Source organism: Balaenoptera physalus (genome assembly GCF_965194825.1).
Source record: "Balaenoptera physalus genome assembly, chromosome: 12".
In the NCBI taxonomy this organism is placed as follows: Eukaryota; Metazoa; Chordata; class Mammalia; order Artiodactyla; family Balaenopteridae; genus Balaenoptera; species Balaenoptera physalus.
In genome coordinates, this window is record NC_138897.1 from 16,594,257 (window position 1) to 16,610,847 (window position 16,591).

General features: G+C 45.9%; 2 protein-coding genes across 11 annotated transcripts in view; one reads left to right on the forward strand and one right to left on the reverse strand.

Annotated features, from left to right (window-relative positions):
* ZNF532 (zinc finger protein 532) overlaps positions 1-7,214 on the reverse strand; it is a 107,624-nt gene extending 100,410 nt beyond the window's left edge. For 2 of the 10 annotated variants that reach the window (XM_082417920.1, XM_082417910.1), the window contains exons 1-2: positions 6,942-7,214; positions 5,080-5,147 (exon numbers count right to left, since the gene is read on the reverse strand). Coding sequence is in view for 2 of the 10 variants with exons in the window: in XM_082417913.1 (XP_082274039.1) it covers positions 5,080-5,147; positions 5,274-5,287 (82 nt within the window). In the remaining 8 variants the exon portion in view is untranslated. Of the gene's footprint in view, positions 1-5,079; positions 5,190-5,273; positions 5,622-6,941 lie in introns of those variants that run through there. The other 8 variants (XM_082417913.1, XM_082417916.1, XM_082417909.1 and 5 more) reach the window with 8 other exon arrangements.
* LOC309640304 (uncharacterized protein) lies at positions 7,195-8,855 on the forward strand (the record flags this gene model as incomplete). Its single annotated transcript, XM_082418769.1, has 2 exons — positions 7,195-7,815; positions 8,460-8,855. The coding sequence occupies 2 exons, from the start codon at positions 7,195-7,197 to the stop codon at positions 8,562-8,564; spliced, it is 726 nt and encodes a 241-aa protein (XP_082274895.1). The 3' UTR covers positions 8,565-8,855.
* Positions 8,856-16,591: the final 7,736 nt, after the last annotated feature.

The window sequence follows — 16,591 nt, forward strand, 5'->3', positions numbered from 1 at the left end:
AAGTAACCTCAGAGACCATCCTCTGCTCCTCCCCCTCCATCGTGCCGCATTCTAATCGGGGACCAGCACACACACACACACCTGCCCCTGACGCAGTCACCACCTACCACTCCCTCCCCAGGCCAACGCCTCGCCTCAGATCGAGCCCTCCTCCTCTCTCCTGCACTGCTGGGGTGGGGCCTCCCCTCTGACCTCCCTGCCTCCAGCATGAAAAGTCCTCATTCCATCCTCGTGGTGCTGGCCCAGGACCTCTGTCATTCCAAGTCTTTCTGCCTCTGCTGTCTACACAGGGAAGCCCACGCTGGAATGGACGATATAAAACGACCTTCAGAAGCCTGGCCCTTGTCAGCCTCGTGGCTTCCTCCTGCTCTCCCCTGCCCACCGCACTCTCCCACCCCCACCTGCGGCACCAGGCTCTCCCAGGGCCTGTCCACACGCTGCTCCGTCGGGCTCCCACGCTCTCCCCCCAAGTCTCTGCCTGCCTTACAGGTTCTTGCTGGTTTTCCTCGGTCCGGCTCAGCAGCCACCTCTGGCAGGGCTCCTCCCTCCACGCCTGGCACTAGGTGGCCTATTCACATTCCTGTCATAGCATCTGTAGGCTACTTCCCACTAGGTTTTCCTCTCCGGATTCCTTCTCCCTCGGTCCTCCCAGTGCCTAGCACAACGTCTGGTGCTTAGTAAACACGCGGTATCTGCTAAATGGATGAAATAATCCCCAAATTAACAATGATTCCCACTTCCCGGGCTTCCCTCCCTCCCTCTACACATCACCATAACCTCTGTCTACTTGTTCTTCCTGATCCTGAACGCTATTTTATCCTCTAAAAAAAAAACCAATCTGCTTCCAAAATCTCCCTACTTCATTGCTTTGATATTGCTTAAATACTTTCACTTCTTTAAAAGACACAAAAGCTGAATAACTTCAAATATTAAAATAACACCAATATTTTGACAGTCAATAAATCAGACAAATTATCATTAATGATAAGTTCTTTCTGCAGCTAAGATTTCAACAGAGATCTTTCGTACCCCTTTCCAAAATTTCCATTCTATTATTGGTTGGTGTTTTATGGAACCTGAAGACAAATGTGAAAATTAAACTGCCAAATGCTTCTGAGGAGATTAGGAATAACTGCTGAAGGAAATAAAGGATATTTTACCACTTGCAGGTTCTTGTTTCCACTTTCGGCTAATTCCGATTAGTTCTGGGTTATAAAGCCTGTCATCCCGTTAGTGAGTGGTCTATTATCATGAACATCTCTCATGTGTCTTCAGATAACATTTGCTATGAAAAATTTACTTGGGAAGTCTTAAATGCAGCTGACAAGGCTAGATCTTTTTTGTGAGCTATGACCAGCTGAATTTACTTTCATTCTAACTTCTAATTCTTATCTACTTACCATATGACCCAGCCATCCCACTCCTAGGTCCTTACCAAAAACTTATGTTCAGACAAAAACCTGTATGCAAATGTTTAGAGCAGCTTTATTCCCAATCACCAAAAACTGGAAATAACCCTAATGTCTTTCAACGGGAGAACAGAGAAACAAACCGTGGTACATCCATAGAGTGGTCTACACAACTCAGCAATAAAAAAAAGAACCAGGTATGGATACAGAAAACAATATGGATGCCTTTCAAATGCACTTTGTAGGTCAAAGAAGCCATTTGTATGGCATTCTGGAAAAGACCAAATATAAGGACAGAACAAATCGCTGGCTGCCGGGGGGGTTGGAGTGGAGAGAAGAGTCTGACTACAAAGGGACAGCAGGAGGAAAGTTTTTCAGGCAAGGGAACTACTCCCTATGGGTAGTGGTGGCGCGTACACAGCACTACATGCTTGTCAAAACCCATAAAACCGTGGGTTTTACTGTATGTAAATTTAAAAGTAAAAAAAGTTAATTATTTAACCATGACATAGTTAAAGATTATACGCCAAATACAGGCATACCTCCTTTGCGCTTTGCTTTACTGCACTTCAGAGATACTGTGTTTTTTTTTACAAATTGAAGGTCTGTGGCAACTGTGCATTGTCAGGTGATAGTTAACATTATTTTCAGCAATAAAGTATTTTTTAATAAAGATATGTACATTGTTTTTCTAGATATGCTACTACACACTTATTACAGTATAGTGTAAACATAACTTTTATATGTACCAAGAAACCAAAAAATTAAAGTGACTTGCTTTATTGCGATAATCACTTTCTTGTGGTGGTCTGGAACCCAGGCCCACAGTATCTCTGAGGTACTGCCTGTATAATTAACACAAGGGTGTGGATTTCCTTGACGTTAAGCAGTGGCTGTTGTTATTATTTTGTTGCTACTGTATTGCATTGATGAGGAAGAAATGTTAGGGGACGGGGTGGGGGGCAACCCCAAGTGTTTCCCCCCCTCCCCGTGCTGGCAACCTTTGCGAGGTTCCACAGGAGGGCAACCTCCACTCCAGCTGTGAACAGCTAAATGGAGTTCCACCAAGGATATGGGAAAGGTTATTCAAAACCAACGGGAGACAGACGGTACCCCACAGCACAGCCCAAGAAAGCATTTCAAGGGAAGAAATACAGGCGGGGGGAGACTACAAATCCTGAAGTTCTAACTCATCCTAGTCAAAGGTATCAGCAGAAAATTCCATCCACGTGTTGGCTGCAGCATTCCTAGACCCTCCTTTAGAAAGGAGTCAAGGTGGGAGGTGGGTGGGGAATCTCTTTGTGAGAAAAGACAGCAAGAGAGAGAGAGAGAGAGAGAGAGAGAGAGAGAGAGAGCGCGAGCGCGCGAGCAAGGTTCTCCTAAACCAGGAGGCTGAGAGTTCTAAAAACCCTGGATCCAACGTTCTTTAACATGGAAAAAGTGATGCTAAGTAGGCAAATGATAAAAACAAGCAAAGGTTCACCACCCAGTGACTCTTTCTTTCCAGTGGACCCTCCTCAGCCAAACCCACACATTCTTCCTCCAGAGGGGATGGCCCGCCTGTCGTCCTTGGAGACTGCCCCAGGCAATCCCGAGCAGGCGCTGGGCTCCGGGCTCCTGGAGCGGCCCCGGCGCCAAGGGTGGGTGCCACCCTACTCCCACCTGGCTCTTCTGGGCAAGAGGATACTGCGGCTTCTCCGCACTCACATTCCCGAGCCCAGAAAACTCTGTTCCTCTCCGGGAGACCTGGGCCTGCCACATCCTCAGAGCCCAGCATGAGATCGCCACCTGAGACAAACCTCCAGCCAAGATGGGCTCCTGATTGCAGCCCTGGAGAACCAGCTCTCCGACCTGCAACGGCTCTTTGCAGCTGGAAAGTGGAAAGACGGGCCTGCGTGCAAAGCAAATGCTATTTTCCAGGCGCCTTCTGGGGGGAGGGGGAGTAACAAATCTAAAAACCACAGAGAGTAAACCAGAATGTTCTGGGACACGCCACGCCTCACAAAAAGGGCTTTTAAACATCCTATCAAGAAACAGTCACTGCAGGGGGTTAGCTGTCAAAGTTAAATAAAAATCACTGACTTTCTAAAGATAGGAGTGAAGGACTCAATTATAAAACAGCTTATTGTAGTATTAAGCTAATTAAGGTTTATCACATTAGCCATCTGAGTTTTAGTTGGCACCAGAAAAGCAGGAACAGCATATCATGCAACGTGGATTGGGATCTGCTTTGCAAGCAGATTTCTGCCACATTCAGACACAGAACCTCTGGCAGTCAAAAATGTTGTAGAATTGAAAACCAATTTTCGCACAGTGATTTGTCAAGAATTTTGTTCCATCACATGAGCTATTTACTACTGGCCTCTCAGTCCGAGATTACATTTATCTCTATTAAATACCGCACAAAGTATTCTGAGCTAACCATGCCCTGTTGTTTCTCTTTTGCCAGTTTTACCACACGCCGGATGCTCTGAAATCATATGAAAAAAATTTCAACAATAAAACCCTTGCATACTTGACACCCTTCACTGCAGATATTCTGCCCAACTGCCAGCACACAACCCATTCTAAGACCCTCGGCACTTCTGAAAAGACTGTTCTGCTGAATGCAAAGAGGAACAAAATACCCTCCACAGAGTAGGGGAGAAATTTGTTTTCAATCGTGTCTTCTATGGGCTCCTCTTGACTGTACTTTTACCAAACCAGAAGACAGAACTAGTTCTATCCGTTGTTGCGATCATCTTGGATTTGATTCTGGAACTGCTGGTTTCCTGTTTGGGGAAGTTGCAGCTCTTTTCACAAGGAACCCCAAGGCGAAATGTTTCGTATTCATTCCCCTGTGAGGTCTCACTGCCTTTGTTCTTTACTTTGCTACCACTGATCACTGCTGCTTCTCTCTTCTCCTCTAAAACCTCTTTTGGTTTTGGAGGATGCATAAAAATGCCAGCTCAAGTCAAACTGTCATCCTTTAAGGCACTGGACATTTTCTACCATCCACTGCTGTAAAGCTCTGAGTTAACAGGCATCTTTGCACAGAGGAAGCCAGACTACCCAGTCTCCTCCTGGCACTGCATTAAGTATTCCATATTAAAACGTATGCCACAAATAATCCAATGGCAAACTCACGGTCAACACCCCACCCCCGCCCAAATCAATAAAAGCCATTCCACCACTTGACTTGGAGTGAAAAGCCTTTCAGGTTAACACACAGAGCAAGGTAAAAAGAAAGGTGATGAATGAACAAAAGGCAAATCTACCTTCAGGCTCCTCAAATCCCAAAAAGGTGGCTAGGCTGCCTGGATTTGGCAAAGTCCTTCCATTTTCCTGTAATCATCGGGAAAATGCTACATGTGTACTGCTTTGGTCTTATGCAAAACAGTGCATTCCCCACAAGGCCCTGACGCCTACCATTCTCTTAAACTTGCTTTTCAGGCCTGCCTCTTCTAAATGACCAGCCACATGCGATTTAATGAAGTCATTCTGATTTCGCCTTGATAGCAACACTATCATAAAGTCACTCTAATCCCATTAAACTTGGCTGACGTCAAGAGTATTTCTTCTCCACTCTCCACCCAGTATTATCTCCAGGGTACCAATGCACTGTCAATCTGTGTCTGAACGGATCTTCAAATAAATACTTAAATTCATGCTCAAAATTATCGTATCTCACCTTGTGAACCTTGACCTTTTGGAAAGACTTTGGACCAATGTTCAGTTACTGTCACACGGTTGCATTCTCTGCAAATATGAAAGGGTTAAAAGCAGCCCCAGTCAACAGGCCTACAAGGAAAAAAAAGACAGCATGTATGCCTTACAGCATCACTGGAACGCATTTATGCTCATTTCCTAGAACAATATTGTTACCTTTTGGCCTTCATAATAGTCAGAAGTATCCCCAAAACCCTTTAGTAGCTTCTAAAAGGAAAAGCACAAAACAGAACATACCCTGCAAGAGAAAAAAAGCATGCAAAGTAGCATTCTCCAGCAACAAACAAACTATCATTACAAATCCATCAGTTCATTTTGGTTTTGTTTTGTTAAAAACGTAGAGAAGGAGAGAGAGAGAGAGAGAGAGAGTGAGAGAGAGAGACTGCAGAAACCAAGTGTCCCCACCCTAGCAAGGCACATTTTTTTCTTTAATAAGGGTCATAAATCTCAGCTCCTTGTCCATCTCTTAAGCAAAAGAAAAAGGCAGGAAAAGCCCAAGTAATCTCAGACCTTGCAAACCTGCACATTTTTCCCCATCTTCTCTACACAGAATCTTCTAGGGCTCCATTAGTCACGTACCAGTGCTGTGTGGTGTCTAAGTGTGCATTCACATACTGTGTTGGGATGGTCCCTTCCTGCAAGCTCCTCTGCTTTTGGCTGCCATGAAGGGAGGAAGCTGCTATCCCACTGTAGTAGCTCAGTGACTGCATTGTGCTCAGGAGCTGATCTGCCTCAAACCAGTTTCAACCGGTTCTGGTCACCCTACATAAAAAAGCTATGGCAACCCTCGCTGAGTTGCCAACAAGTCCCTGAAAATCATCAGCACAGGGAGGATCTCGCTGGGGGAGGCTGCTCCCTCTTAGGTCTTGGTGAGGACGGGAAGGTCATCGTGGGTCCCCTCCACCGCCGCACGAGCACGCAGCCCTGGAAAGGCTCCCCTCACGAGCACCCCAGAGCCCCTCGGGCCCATCCCCCCTCCCGTCCACCCCAAAGCCCACCGCAGACACTGCTGCCCCTCCTTCTCCTTCCCCCACTTACCTCCCACAACCTGGCTCAGATCTTTGTGTACGTGTGTGTCAGTGTGTGTGCTCTGGGTTGGTGGCTGACAAAGAGCCCCCAGGAAAGCGATCTATGTGTGTCTGCTCACCCTGGCTGCGTCGGCGGCAGGGGCCGGCCTCGGCCTCCTAGCAGAGTGCTGCGGGCTCGTTGACCAGGCTCCTCTCTGCCTGTCACCCCCCCACCCAGCCCCCTCCTCCCGTTCCTCTCCTCTCTCTCGCAGCCCTGTCACCACCACCAGCAGCCCCCCAGTCTCCTCCTCCTCCTCCTCCTCCGACCTTCTCTTCTTTCAAGCACCTGGGGGGAGTAGTCCAAATCCCTTCACCTCGGGCAAGAAGTCTAGGGCTGCCCGGGGTGGAGGCGGGGGGCGGACTCGGGGCCAGTGGGACAGAGGGGCACAGAGGCCTTTTAAAAAATCCGCTGCGCAGCGCCAGCGCCGGAGGGGGGAGGAGGCGAGCGGCGGCGCTCACGTGGCCCCCCTCTCGGAACCTGCGGGGCCTAGCCAGACCGGCTGGTCCTCGGCCCCCCCAAGGAGGCCGGCGGGCCGCGAAGGCCGGCCGTCCCCAAGGCCTGGGTGGGACAGGCCGCGGCCGTCAGGCCCAGGGGCCGGAGCCTCACGCGCCGGCCCCGACCGCAGGGCCGGGCACGAGGGGCCCGCGCTCCCGCCCCTCGCCGGAGCCCGCCCGCGCCGCTTCCTCCGCGGCCCTGCACCCCTCACTCGGCCCGGCCGCCCCCTCGCCGCCCCCCGCGCCCCGGGCGCACACCCACCCCCTGCCCGGGGTTGGCCTTCGCAGCGGTCAAGCCCGGGCGTCTGGGCCGCAGCTCGGATGACCTTTGTTCAGCGCGGCGCCGCCGGCGGCTGCTGTAGCTGCTGCTGCTGTCGTCGTAGCGGCGGCGGCGGCGGCGGCGGCGGCGGCGGCTTCCATGTTACGGGCGTGTCAGCCGCATTCCCGCTGCCGGGGTCGGGGTGTGCGTGTGCGGCGGAGGGGCCTCGCCGGCGGTGCCGCCGCCGATGCTGCCGATGCCGCCGCCGCCGCCGCCCGGGCCGCCCCGCTGCCGCCGCCGCCGCCGCCGCCGCCGCCGCCGCCGCCGCTGCCGCGGCCTTGCGGTGCGCCCGGCCCGGGCCCCGCGCCTCCCCGGGCGCCGCGCTCTAGGCCGCACGGCGGCGGCGGCGGCGGCGGCCCGCCACGCCGGGGCCTACGATCGGGGTGCGGGCCCGGGCGGCGGCGGCGACACCGGCGGCTCGGCCCGAGCGGCGAGCGAACAAAAGGGAGCGCGGGAGAGGGGGAGGGGGCGGCCGGTGGGGGAAGGGAGGATCGGGGAGAAGGAGGCGAGACGCGAAGCCCCGCAGCCCGCGGGCGCGGACGCTCGGCCGGTGCCGACTCGGCGGAGGGAAGGCGAGCCGCGCGGACCTGCCAAGTCTCGCCCATATGCGGCCGCCGCATCGCGGCTTCGCCCCGGAGAGCGGGGTGGTGGTGATGGTGGTGCTGAGGGCCTGCTGCTTTTTCCAGCGGCATTGCAGGCGCTCACCCAGTCCTTTTCATGGCCCCAAGCCGCAACTTACTCGAGTGGAAGGAAGCAAGGCCTCGCCAAAGATGGTTGCAAAAGACCGCGAGCCTCTACCCAGGATCTTGAAGCCAAGGTGGTGTTTTGTTATCCTCGTAATGGTGGCCAATAAGTCAGAAGAGAGCACGCTATCTTCAGATGCATTAAATCTGGAATTCTCCTTGGAGGTGGAAGAAGGGGCTGTCTTCTGGGTAGTTAGTGGTTTGGAGCCCTTTTCGCCTTAAACTGAGCCACAAAAGAATGGAAGACACCCCCTGGGGTGGGGAGAAAGCCCTGGTGTAAAAGACACACGTTTTGCTTTCGGAGAAAAAGCCACTGGGGCCAGATTGAAACATGGCATGTTCAGTTCATGTAGCTTTTTTTTTTTTTTTAAAGGGGGGAATGATATTGAGTAAACAAGATGTAATAGCTAGATCTTTAAATTCACGAAGGGAGATGTGTACAAATGTAACAAGCACATACTGTACATACAGCAGGTGGTCACAGACTCCAGAACACACACACACAAAAGATACATACATAAACCCCGTAAAGACCACAAAGGTGTATAACCGTTACCACGTCCGAGATGGAGATAATATATTAGCACCAGATCAGGTATGCTGTTATAAAGCCTTGCGTGCTGGTTCGTACAAGGTTCACAGACGTGCACTCGGTTGAAAGGTTTTTTAAAAAACGAGGAACCCCCAAATCAAGCGAATTGTGCTTACCCTAAAATAGGACAAAATGGAAGGATCTGAAAACAATGTCACCAACACCTCTGAAAAAGGCTCACTCCTGTTTGATCGGACTCTGAAGATACTGACATTACTCGAGGAGCCGTGAAGACTCCCAGCACAGGAAGCGTTTGTGTGCTTTATTTTAAATTAGATTAATTGGTTAATATTTGCAAAGTGTGCTGCAAAGTTTTCTTTTGTTAGTTTTTTTTGGGGGGGGGGTTGGTTGTTGTGTTTTTTTGTTTTGTTTTGTTTTGTTATCTCTGTGCCTCTGCTTTGCATTAACTTCCATCGAGGAAGCCATTGTTCTCTGTTATGGGGTCATTGTCTGATGTAAATTGGAAGAAGCATTTTTGCTATTTAAGACTTTTCATGTAAATGAACTGAATGTTTCACGGAAGAGTTGTTGGTCTTTAATTTCAAACAGCAAATTGTTTGGAGTTGCACGTAAATTGGGACACATATTTACACGTGTTTAGAAACAGCTATGTAATCTGCAAATTTTGCCAGCCACCGGATCACATTTATCAATGTTACAAAATGGTGAAATTGAAACTCTTCTTCTTTTAGCCTGAAAACGGTGCCAGTACTCTGTGGGTTGAGTTTCAACTTTACCTGGGCTTGATTTCATTTGAAAGGAGGCCTTTTTTCTTCTCCCGAAGGTGGGCCTTTATTAATATTCATGTTAAAACATTACGTGCATTGGAAAGGATACAAGGCCTTGCTTATCTGAAATCTTGATCCACTACACATATTATGATGTATGGAATTTCATAATGTCCACACCATAGTAAATCCTAGCTTTCCTAGATTTAGAATCTTTGTTTACTTAGAATACCTTCTTACCCCTCCCCCAATTCCCTTCTCCTAAGAGTTGAAAGCACAGCACAAAGTGTTTGAATGGTTTCAAGAATTGTACTTCCAAAACTCAAGTCTGGATTGCTTATCGTAGAGAGCCTTCGGTTGTAGAACCACCTCACATGGTTTCAGAATGTCATATACTTTTTGAGCAGAGCTTTTTACAAAGCCCAGTATTTTGGTCAAGCCTCGGAAATTAGTTTGAAAGCACAATTCATCATTTGCACAAACAGCAACAGATAACATTGCATCTGCTTTTTAAAAACCTTAACCAACCAGAAGTAAAAGATAATAACTTCTTGCAAATTATCTCAGTTCTATTTTTACAAAGAGGATTTCAGAGAAATCCCTTTGCCAGGTAGATCCGTAGTGAAAAGCAAAGCACCCATCTTTATTCTATGAAATCACTGAATTTCACAGCAGAAAAAAACAATTTTTAGTGTAAGTTTAAAAAAAAATAAATAGCACTACCCCTCTTCCAAAAAATTAATATAAAGGTTCATTCTATTATTGTGCATATGTAAGGCTATCTTGGGCACCACTCTGCTTTGGGCAACAATAGAAGTAAAGAATGAAATAAACTATTATTTGACTGCTGTAGATAAGAAGGGGCAGAACAAAGAAATCATATTATTATTCTGTCAAATAGAAACTGAAGGAATTCCAAATCCTTTGGGATTTTGTTGTTGCTGTTTTTATTGCTAGCTCTTAATGTCTTCGGTTTTTTCCTCCAATCAGTGTATTGCAAAATCCCAGCTTTTCTTTTTTGCTTTTTTTTTTTTTAAACCTTTTGTGGTTTGAATCTGACTTTGTAGGCGCATGTAGATATCAGTCTACACATCATACTTTTCCTCTGAATTCCACTATGAAATTGGGAAATTCCTTTGTTAGGCAGAGCACACAAAAGGTGTGTTCCTCGAGGGAAAAGAGAAGGAAAACAAAAAGAAAAGCCTTTTCTTTATCTCACCATCAAAAGGCCGGAAAAACCACTCCTTAAACTGACAGCCCCCTGACTTGAGCTACATATTTTTTAGCTCAAAACTAAGACTAGGCCTAGGAGTTTATAGAGTTTCATATGTTAAATTTGTTGGCTTGTTTTCAAAGGAAGTATTACACTATTTAACACTAACATTACAATTTCAAGATCTGTAGCTGAGTGGCCAGCAAAGGGGGGGGAAAAAAAAAAATCCATCTTATGTCTTCAACAAAATATTGATAGAATCAGAATTTTTTAATATTTTCCAAAAACATACCTATGAAAGAAATCATAACCAGATTTAAATTATTATTATATTAACCTGCCAGAAATAGACTGAGGGGAGGTCTAGGAGAGGATTCCCCTTATTTTTTGTTAGTTATTTCATAAACAGATTTTCCATAGCAAAGCCACCTCCCCTTTCCCAAACCGTATCTGGAAATACCTGCAAAGCCTTCGCTCAGAGACCTGAAGGAGGTGGGGGCTAGGTCCTATTAAAAGACAAACTGAGACACATTAAAAATTTTAAGTGGGGATTTGAGCAGAAATCTATTCCAATAGGGCAGTGCCAAACCGGAAGTGGTAGGGGACTCCACCTACAGAAGCTGGGGAGGGGCATCGGGAGAAGGTGAGGACTGAAAGCAAGGAATTATTTGGCTACAGCTTAAAACCTAGTTGGCTGTTTGTGATTGGCCACCCTTATCGGTTTTGATTTTGTAACCTGGAGGTATTTCCGGCCTTAGATTTTGGTTTATTTACATAAGTGGCATTAGAGCCGCCTCAGTTTAATGGCCTCCTCATTTAATTAATGTAACGGTTCAAAGTTGGGCATTATTTAAGGGTCCCCCTAAATATCCGAATGACCTCCTAATTCCTGGCCCCTGGATGAATTCACTTATCTTCATCTCCTACTGTCTCTTTAGGCCTAAATACTGAAAAGCCAGCCTTGCCCAAGGAAAGAGAAGGATAGGGACGGAGGAAAGGGTTGTGGTATGAACTCTAGAGAATCAAAGAAGAGCAAGAAATTTTGGGATTGGGATACCAGCAAAGAGTCATCTTCATCAACTATGGGCCAACGGACAATACCTGTTGAGATCTTTGTAAGATTTCCTAACCCTTTGTAACTTTTAAATTATGTCTGGGCTTCTTTGAAAGGAACTGGTGTTTGGGCTTTTTCCTACTAAGTCCAAGAGAGGGGAAGAGAAAGAGGAGAGCTAGGAAGGTATATGAGAAAAGGAAAGACAATCAGACTTAATCCTTTAAGGAGGAGAAGCTAACACATAAGAAAGGGGACTTACTTCCACCCGAGAACGGATCTCATTGGTTCCCTGCAGCACAGGGGCTACCTGGGCCCTCTGTATGTGAATCTTCATCTTTGCATCTTCTCTCCTCCCCCCCACCATCTGTAGCAGTTAGCCCAATACCTTGTACATCCCACACTTGAAATTAACTAGTTATTTGTGAACTAAAGAATGGATAATAAACCCACAGGTACCTAAAAATAAGCATGTCCCAAGCTAAACATATGATCTTTTGCCACTGTAGTGGATACTGTAAGTGCTTTGTCTAGAACCATCTTTGGGCTATACAACCCCATCCCCGAGCTGCTGAGACTATTGATAGCTGACCACTCACAACTGAGTCCCCGGCAAATTGCCTTGGCTACCATCTTGTGCCAGGTCCTGTGAACTGTCTCACCCAAGTTTACACTCCTCCCCCGGGAGCAGCCAATGTCTGGCTGATGTAGCAAGACAAAGGCTTGCCTTAATTTGGGCCAGTTCTAAAGAGCCATCCTAGCTACAGAACTCCCTGGAAATTGGCTTAGGCCTCAGTCTCCATAGCACTGTGGGTCAACTCCCTCTACCTAATCTGGCCTTCCTCACTCCCTCACAGGTGGCTCTCCAGAGATTATCCAGAGCCTATTTCTGAGAAACAGCTCCAGAAACCAACCAAACCAGATCCACCTCCCCCTTGATTCCGCCATCTGATGACACTTCCTACCTCATCTATTCCATCGCCATGTGCTGAGGATTCTACCTCGCAAGGATCTGTTGATTCCAGCCCCTTCTCTCCATATCCATCACCTGGACTCAACCTCCTGCTCATCCCCTCAGCTCAAAACTGGTCCCTAACTGATCTTCTTGCCTCCAACCTGGCCAACTTCCAATACATTCTCCACACTGAGAACTCTAGGAACATTTCTAAAGATGCCATCTTGTCACCCCTCTTCACAAACCTTTCCATATCTCTCCATTGTCCTTAGAATAAGGTCCAGACTCAGAAGACTCTCCATGAATCAACCCGTTTGCCTGTCCACATCCCTTGCCCTCCCTCCTCACATTCTAAGATCCAGCCTTGTAGAACTTTTCGTTCTTTGAATGAGACCTGATGGCTCTCACTGTCAGGCCTTCACAGTGCTGTTCCCTCTTTCCGGAAGACTCTCCCCACCCTTCCCAATCCCATTCGTCTAACTAACTCCCATGTATCTTTAGGTCTAAATTTATGTCACTCACTTGGAGAAGCCTTCCTTGACCTCTCTCTACACATACAAGCTAAGTGGCCCTGACATGTCCCTAAGTTATTCTTTTCACGTGACACTTGCTGTGCTTGCAGGATCTTAGTTCCCCGACCAGGGATTGAACCCGGGCCACCATGGTGAAATCGCCGAGTCCTAACCACTGGACCACCAGGGAATTCCCAACACCTGAGTTTTTGGCTCTCTCCCCATGTGACAAGAAACCTGTGAGATCAGGGACAATGATACTTTGGCTCACTGAGGTGTCCCCAGTGCCATCATCATATATAGAAAGACATTGAAAAATTAGGTGTTCAGAACATCCAGATTGATTAAACGCCTGTAGGGATTTTTTTTCTCAATGACATTTGGAGATAAGAGATGATTAAATACTTTACAATTTTTTGCTAAACAATGATAAGTTTATTTAACACCAAAAGACCCAAAGCCACATATCACTAGGGAAACATTGGTTATTTCTGGAGAGGTAGAAAACACAAATATAAACCAACAAATGTTAAATTAGGAAAATAATAACCAGAAAATATGACTGCAAAATAAAATACATTCATTTGTCAGCAAACAGTTGGAAGATGCTTAAAAAACATTGCTGTAGATTTGAGCAAACACGTATTAGAATAAATTACACAGTGTGGGAAGATTGCTCTACTGTTGAAAGAGAAGAGCAGCTATTTCTAACATGCTACTGCTTAGGGTACATGTGCATGATCCTGTTCCAATGATGACAGAGCTGTACAAACTGATTTTTTATGAACCACTAAATAAAAAGTTTAGCAGAGAAGGTATATTCTCAATAATAAATGATTTATTTAATGGAAACAATATATTATTTTTAAAAAACTCATATATTGAGTTTATGTTATTGTAACAATAACAACCAAAGAAGCAGCCACTCTCCAGGAATTTTTAATTCTGGGATTAAATTACAAAAGTTCCAGCACACAAAATTGATCACTGAATCATTCACAGGTAAGCTACTGCAGCCAAGAAATTGAAGCCAAAATTTCAGAGATTGCTACAGGATATCATCAGTGAGGTTAATTTTATTTTTAAAGGGGGGCGGGGGGCGGATATAAGAAGGACTTTCCTGCCAGAAAGACTCAATCCTGGACTTTGAAAGATGAGGCATGACTACTGAAATCTTTGTACCACACAGTGGTTTGCTGGATATGTTACAGCAAAGAACTTTATAGAGATAAGTTATTCATTGTCCTCTTAAAGACAGTAGTTTCAAATCTGCTGTCTTTTTCATTAGTAAATGCTGTCCATAACACACTGTCTGGCAGATATTTTGTTAGAACAAAAAATGCGTGGGAATTCCCTGGCGCTCCAGTGGTTAGGACTTGGCACTTTCACTGTGGTGGCCGGGGTTCAATCCCTGGTCGGGGAACTAAGATCCCACAAGCCTCTCGGCAAGGCCAAAAAAGAAAAAACAAAATGCTTAATCTGTTCTTTTAAAGGTAATGTTCTAACCACAAGAAAGAAAGTGATTACTTTTATAAAGAAACTCACGCTATGGAGAGAGCATTTTAGAAACAGATGTTTAGCAATCACTTGTGATTTGGTGCTAAAAATTATGTACGAATATTACCTTTAACAACTATCAACTATGTAGTTTATATCATAAAGTGAATTTTCTAAACTGTTAAAAAAAATACAACTCCCAGATGAAGAGCTTTGGTATATTTGAACCTATTTGTTTAAAATATAAAAATGCAATTGCAACATCTTCCAATTTACAGGAACAACTGACTGATGTTGGGAAACAGCAACTCATCACCCAAATTTCCACTCAACCTTTTGCATAGATGGTAGGTGGGATTAAAAAATGAGCATTATCCTTAAGCACTTGGTGAAAATGATCCACCTGTTCCAATGGTACATAACATTGTGAAGCGTCTTTTCCCACTAAGACAGCGTTTAAAACAACCAACCTAAAAAGAAATTGAATTTAGAACAAGATCTTCAAATCGCTTTATCACAATGTGTTCTACCAAGATTTCCCAAAAAGATGCAGGTTGAATACTAAAAATTTTAATGAGAGCAAAATACTTTATACTGCTCATTAAGAAAATTAAATTTTAATGACATTGTTTAGTCCATCATAATTTCAACCTTCTTTGACTTCTGTTTTTGTGTATAATTTGTAATGTACAAGACATATCAGGATAGTACTCTCTGTGTTTAATTTATAAGTGAATATATAGGTGTGATTCATCAAGGGTAAAAGCCACTGGGGACTTCCCTGGTGGTCCAGCGGTTAAGACTCCGCGCTTCCACTGCAGGGGGCACGTATTCGATCCCTGGTGAGGAACTAAGATCCCACATGCTGTGCGGTGCAGTCCAAAAAAGAAAAAAAAAGAGTAAAAGCCACTGGATTTGAAAATTTTCCTTGAGTGGACAAGCTCAATTTTTGCTAGGTAGAGTGAAAACTTGTATTCCTTAATTTCACTGCATTGACAGTCCAGATTTGGGGAAATAAATAATCATGATCAGATAAATAATCATCATCACACCCGTCTTGAGTTTCCACCTCAGCCTCTCACCAAATATAAAAGCAATCAACTGTATCACTTCCAGAGGATTCCTGGATCCTCCCTTTCCATCAGTGCCTCTCCTCTGACCTTTCTCTCATTTTGTCCCTCCCAGTCCATCACACAGAGTGTCAAGTCAACTTGACTGTAGCACATGGAAAATTCAGAGCATAAACCACAACCAGTTAAACTACAGTAAGTCCCCTACCTACGAACCTTCAAGTTGCAAACGTGTGTTCGCATGTCCAATTACATGTTAGTTCACATGTCTGATGTACACTGTCATGTGCATGCATCCTCTACAAGTGGTTGTGCTTTTGTGTACTTTACAGTACTGTATCGAGTACAGTATTACAGTATCTTTATTTCAAGCTAGATCTGCTAGAGGACGACTTCATTGAACTCCTTGCTGTGCAACATGAGGAGCTTACCAATGAAGACCTGACGGAATTGGAGGCCCAGAGAAAGGACCAAGAGAGACAAGGGGAAGAAGAAGTAACTGAAGAACCGAAGAGATTCACGACGCAGGAAATGGCAAGGGGATTTTCTTTATTTGAGGAGGCACTGTTAGTTTTTGAGGCACAGGACCCGAACGTAGAACAGTACATGAAGGTTGCAGCAGCCGTTCAGAATGCAATCCAGTGCTACCGTGTCATCTATGACGAGAAAAAAAGAGCTACTATCCAGACATCACTGGATCATTTTTTCAAGAGGGTAGATAGAATTGAATCCAGCAAGGAACCAGAACCTGTGCCATCAACGTCAGGCGTGAGTGAAATTGCAGCTTGCCCTCCACCTCCTGTTGCTGACGATCCTTCGGCTCTACCATCTCCCACCTCCTCTCCCTCCTCCAGTCAGTAACGCTTCTTTCAATGCCAGCCCCTGTATGCCAGCTGTTGTACTGTACTACTGTACTTTTCAAGGTACTGCACTGTAAAATTAAAAATGTTGTATTTATCTTTTGTGTTTGTTATGTATTATTTGGTGAAAAGTATTATAAGCCTATTACAGCACGGTACTATATAGCTGATTGTGTTAGTTGGGTACCTTTGTTGGAATAACTTTGTTGGACTTATGAACAAATTGGACTTACGAACGCACTCTCAGATGGAACTCGTTCCTATGTAGGGGACTTACTGTACCTTAGCGCCAGGCACTGCGCACCACAGGCACCACTCAGTTGCTTTGCAAAGGGAGCAGTAACTAAGCCCCTCCAGGTGCCCCCACCCATC